This window comes from Neltuma alba, unplaced genomic scaffold, assembly GCF_004799145.2.
Source record: "Neltuma alba isolate B1F8T4 unplaced genomic scaffold, ASM479914v2 tig00004110_pilon, whole genome shotgun sequence".
Lineage (NCBI taxonomy): Eukaryota > Viridiplantae > Streptophyta > Magnoliopsida > Fabales > Fabaceae > Neltuma > Neltuma alba.
In genome coordinates, this window is record NW_021633568.1 from 49,192 (window position 1) to 54,727 (window position 5,536).

Genomic DNA, 5,536 nt, shown 5'->3' on the forward strand with positions numbered 1-5,536 from the left:
TTTTTTTTTAAATGAAAAAGGACAATATATTATCTGAAAAGTCAGTCATATAGGAATCTATAAGTTCTGTTTTATTGTGGGCGAAACACATTGACTTCTCTTCCATAGGTTGCTTTTTTTCATTAAAGAACAGAGACGATTGCTGAATGTAATATATATACACATCATTCAATAAAATTGAGCATATTATTAAATTGAATGAAATATCTTTAATAATTTTGCAATATGTGGGAACCAGGCACAAGTGACTTGAACAGGATGGTATTACATGAACAAACATCTGGGGAAGGAACACAGAGATATGAAAATACAAGTACCCGTGGTGACGTGAGGTGCGGGGGCTAGGGAGAGGATGGAGGGGGATGCAATGTGAATTCAACACAGAGATGTGCTAACAACTTTGGATGAGATGCGAGGCAGCTGTGAACACAAAACCTTCAATAACACCACATTCAATTATTGGAACTCTGAAAGGAGCCAAATTAAGCACTGGGATTATATGGCCCCTGTCGCACGGGACCCTCCTCTTCTCCACCACCACATTTTCCTTGTCCCTTTCCCTCCCCCTCTTTTTCTCACACCTCCTCTATTCCTCTAAATTATTTTCCTCCACACACATCATCCACGTGTCTCACGCAACGGCTTTTTTGCCCCTCAAAAAAGCAGAAATAAACCCGAATATCTACCCGCTTCGTCTTATTTCGTACGTTCCTCTGTACCCATTTTTACTGCGGTGCTCTGTCCCCCCGTGTATACTGGGAGTACGTAGAAACCCAGTGAAAAAAATAATTAAATTGTTGAGTTATTTGTGTTCATCTATAAGAGAGTCGAAACAAGAAACGGAAGATTAACTTTCCCAAGTCAAGTTGTAACGACCTTGCCTCCTTTTTCACTTCTTGGTTTGCCTCTCGCGCGAGGATCGTACGATCCCCATGCGGTCATAAACTCAATTCAATACACCATATATCGTATTTTAGATGCAGAACGGATTATGACATCAATCTCACGACTTATGTAATTGATTACTTGGATTAGGAAGAGAGCAGAAGCGGGAACATATTACTAGTCCCCAGGAATCTTGAAAACGTTTCTGCTGCTCTCCCGTTTCGAATCTCTTAACCTTGATCTCATGTTCCGTCATTTAAGTGACAGGACCATGTGGGAGATGGCTTGGCCCTGCCCTTTTGTCTGCCTCAGACACTTCTATTTTCTACGGCTGATATGCACCAGCCCGTCAGGGCCATCCATGAACTCGGTCGGTGGTCTTGACTGGAAATTAATACAAGAAATTAAATTAGGGCGCAGCTTGGAATGGAGACCATTCGATTTGTCCACTTAACTATAAAGATATTTGGATAAGAATAAAACTATAGTTTTAAAAGTGTTTTTACGACATACGAAGTAATTATATAAAAGAGTTTGTCTCGATTTGTTAAAAAGTGTTTCTGAAAAGTAACTATAAGGTTACCCAAACACCTTTTATAGAACAAAAATTTGCCCAAACAGCATGATATAAATGTCATAAATGGTATAAAAATATAGGGTTTTTTCAGATAAAGTTTCCATCATTGATGCTTTTAACACGCGTAAATTTTTTTCTTGAAAGATTATAATTTAATCTTTTCGATTTTATATGATTTGAACTCTTGGAGATCATGCCCGAGCAATTATTTCCACAAATCATTGGAAATAATTTAAAACAAGCCTGAGTGATGACTTTACTCCTCCATCACATACGCATGGGGGGTAACATAAAAAAAAAAAAAAATAAAAAAACTTGAGAGCAAAATAAAATAACTGGACCCGGGAATATTATAATTAAATGATAAAACTCGCTGAAATCTATTCTGACTTAACCAAAATTGTTTTGCGCGAAATGATTTTTTTGAATTCCTGATATTTATTATTTATTGGGATTATCGAAAATAACTCTTGCCTATTTACTTTAAGATAATAAAATATGATAAATATAATTATTAAATAATAATTATAACGATATAATTCAATCATTAAAACAGGACATTGGTGACGATCGAAGTCATGAACTCAGCAAAGCAAGGGCAATAATCATAAAGATGTCAGTGTGTTCTCGTTTTTTTTTTTTTTTGTCACGGAAAAAGTGGAAATACAAGCAAAAGCATTAACCCAAGCTGAATATATTTATAATATCCAAGCAAAAAATGAATGGGAAGAGTTTCGCAGATGCTTCAACGTGTAAAGTTGGAACTTAAAAGTTAAAGGCTATGTCATAATTCATAGATGGGTAGAAAAGTACCAAGGAAGTGATAGAAACCGAATTATAATATTAAAAGTGATTTATAATGTATAAAATAAATATAAAAAAATATTTTAGAGATATCCGGTAAAAAAAACCTCTTAGAGATAACTTTGTGACGTTCCCGAGGTTGTTACCATGCCACAGATCCCAATCGAACAGCTGGGCATCTGATCTGGCTACCCGTTAATGCGTCCCCAGGGTTTTTCAAAACGTCAACCTCAGTCTGGCTGGTTGTTTGCTCGAGTTATTGTTAGTTAAGGATAAAAAAATACTCCTTCTTTTTCAAATCGTAAATTTCAGATAATTAATTTATAGATAATAAATAAATAATTATAATTGGTTAAAGACACTCCCTCTATTTTATTTATAAGTTTTAAGTTTGAAAAAAATGTGATTCATTTTATAAATTTCAACTTAAATCTATCTTAACATTGAATATTTTTTTTAATTTGCCTTTAATTAGTTCTTTCTTATCATATTTTTTTTCCACACTCTCTTTTATTATTGTTTTTGTTTATTATAAAAATATTTAAAAACAAAAATATATTTCTAACCTATTTAAGGACAAACTGTATTAAATCCTAAGACAAAAAAATAATAAATAATTAAATAAAAAATAAAAAAATTGTATTGAATTTTAAAACAAACTCAAATTAAAACTTATAAAATAGAAAATATTTTTTTAAAACAAAATTGAAGCTCTATAAATATAAATAGAGGAGGAGAAAGTAAAACACATGAGGCGCTCCTTTAAACACTAAAGTGAACACTTGGACTTTTTGGGCCATATAGAGGAAAATTTTAAAAAAAAAAAAAAGAGGGGGACGATGACATGGAAGTTTCCCGTTAGGTTCCCGGAAGATGAGTGACGCAGGGGCAGAGGCCCCTTTTAACCTTACTGCTCTTCCCATCTCCTACATCGGAGTCGCCGAGTGAATCTTGTGAGAGGGACCTTTTTGTTCCCGTGTGAATCCCCCATGCTTTCCTTTTAATTTTTATGGGGTATGAATCACGTTCCCGATTCTGAACGCGAGGCGGATATATAAATCCCCCCCTCCTTTGAAAAGTTGGATGGTCAGAGGCAAACAAGATTAGGCTCACCCCTCTCTCCCCATCTCTCTGTCTATAGCTATTATAACTCGTAGCTAGCTATTATCTCCAGAGTCCGGAGAGCCAAACAATGGTGAGAACGCCTTCGTATGACAAAAGTGGACTGAAAAAAGGGACCTGGACCCCCGAGGAAGACAGCAAGCTAATTGCCTATGTTACTCGGTATGGCTGCTGGAATTGGCGCCAACTCCCCAGGTTTGCAGGTAATTTAATTTATTGAATTAGCCTTCAACATCACATGTAACTCCACGACGTGTTTGTTTCTGAAAGCGCTTACATATGCATGTGTACTGTGTGATGTGGGTTACAGGACTGGCGAGGTGTGGGAAGAGTTGCAGACTGAGATGGATGAATTATCTGAGACCCAACATCAGAAGAGGCAATTACACTCCTCAAGAAGAGGACATTATCATTGAACTGCACAAACAGCTGGGCAATAGGTATATATATGTCCCGCCCCGATCGATCGGCTTCATCCGTTCTCCGCATAAATTCAAATTAATTAATTAATTCGATGGAAATATATTGCAGATGGTCCTCCATTGCTGCACATTTGCCCGGAAGAACCGATAACGAAATAAAGAACCACTGGCACACCAACCTGAAGAAGCGATTTCAACATAACTCGAGCGACACCCATAAATCTAAAAGGTCAGAAGATACTTCCACTTCCAAACAACACCACAGTGGTTCTTCTCACTCATCTTCTCCTCCAGAATCTGCTTCTTCCCAGATCGAAATCCTGGATTCTAGCCCATTGTCTCCCCAGTCATCATCCTCATCTGCCACGCCTTCCTCTTCCCTAAATTCAAGTCTGGAACATGACTTATCTTTCCTCGATGCTCTCCCTGAGCCTGATACCCAAGGTCTCTGGACCCACCTTAATCTGGACGACATCTTTCGCCATCCAACAGAAACAATGCCAGTGCTCTCTCCTCCTCAAACTTCATCTATTCCTCGAACCATGCTTGTGGACGATGATTTTGCTTTCCTGGATTCACTTCCCCAGGCACCATTTGACAGTTCTCTGATAGACGCACAAATGGCTGACGTGTCTTACCCAACGCAATCACAGGCACCCTTGGGCGCTGAATTAGAATATCTTTATCCCCTTTATGATCTAGATCTCTGGAGTCAAGGCACCGATTTGTATGTATGAGGGGGAAAACCGAAAAAGCACATATTAGCTTATTGAATAAGCACGAAAAATTATTACATCAGGGGAAGCTGTGAACTTCGCTTTTTGTGATTTACAGTGCCTGATGAGCAATAATTAGTCTGAGGTGTCGTCACGTGTGAACGATGTGACATTTTCGCGCTCAGTTGAGTGTTTGTGTGTATATGTATGTATGTGTTTGTCAATTTGTAATTGTAACTATAAAATAATAGGACATCTCGAGTTTTTCACTGACCTCGTCAACCACTTTGCTGTGATAAAATTCATTAAACCTCTGGAAGTGATACTCTCCAACGAGCCTAACTTAAATTCACTCCTTTTTAATATAAGGCAAATTCTAGAAGTTGTCTGTTGTTAATGTAAAACACCTATTTAAACTTAGTTAAATATTTATGAATTATTTATGAAAAAAATACTTTTGTACCTAAATTTGTCACCTTATCTGGATGGCATGCATGTTTGGCTTTAAATTTCAAGACGGAAGTTAATAGATTTTTTATTAATAATTTGACAAAGTGATTATAATTTCTGAAGAAACCGGGATTTTTAACTAACTTCAATTATGAACTTTTTTTTTTTTTAATTAATGTGCGTAATTCAGTTATAGTTATCTTATGGCTTCAATATCTCAGTAGAGAGAGAAAAAGATAAAAGATGGGGACTGGGGACTGGGGACATTAACAAGACTCACTTATATACAATATATACATATTTATATATATATACACACACCACTCTTTCTTATTCTTGACTGAAGATATTCTTCCTCAGTTTAAAATATCGACTATTATATATCTGGCCATCGATGTGGATGTGGGTAGTTTTCTTTGAAATCTTTCCAGCTTTTATATTCTGCCTGTTGTCTGTTCTTTGGTTATATATATAGCCCTAACCTTGTGTATTTTTCTTCGTTCACATAATATAATTGATTATGATTGATTAGCGAATCTCAGCAATGGCCGATTATACTC

At 36.4% G+C, this 5,536-nt stretch overlaps 1 protein-coding gene across 1 annotated transcript; it reads left to right on the forward strand.

The window, feature by feature from the left end:
* Window positions 1–3,361: 3,361 nt before the first annotated feature.
* LOC114743724 (transcription factor MYB4-like) lies at window positions 3,362–4,721 on the forward strand. Its single transcript, XM_028931942.1, has 3 exons — window positions 3,362–3,591; window positions 3,699–3,828; window positions 3,920–4,721. Exons 1-3 carry the CDS (start codon window positions 3,459–3,461, stop codon window positions 4,545–4,547), a joined length of 891 nt encoding a protein of 296 aa, XP_028787775.1. The 5' UTR covers window positions 3,362–3,458; the 3' UTR covers window positions 4,548–4,721.
* Window positions 4,722–5,536: the final 815 nt, after the last annotated feature.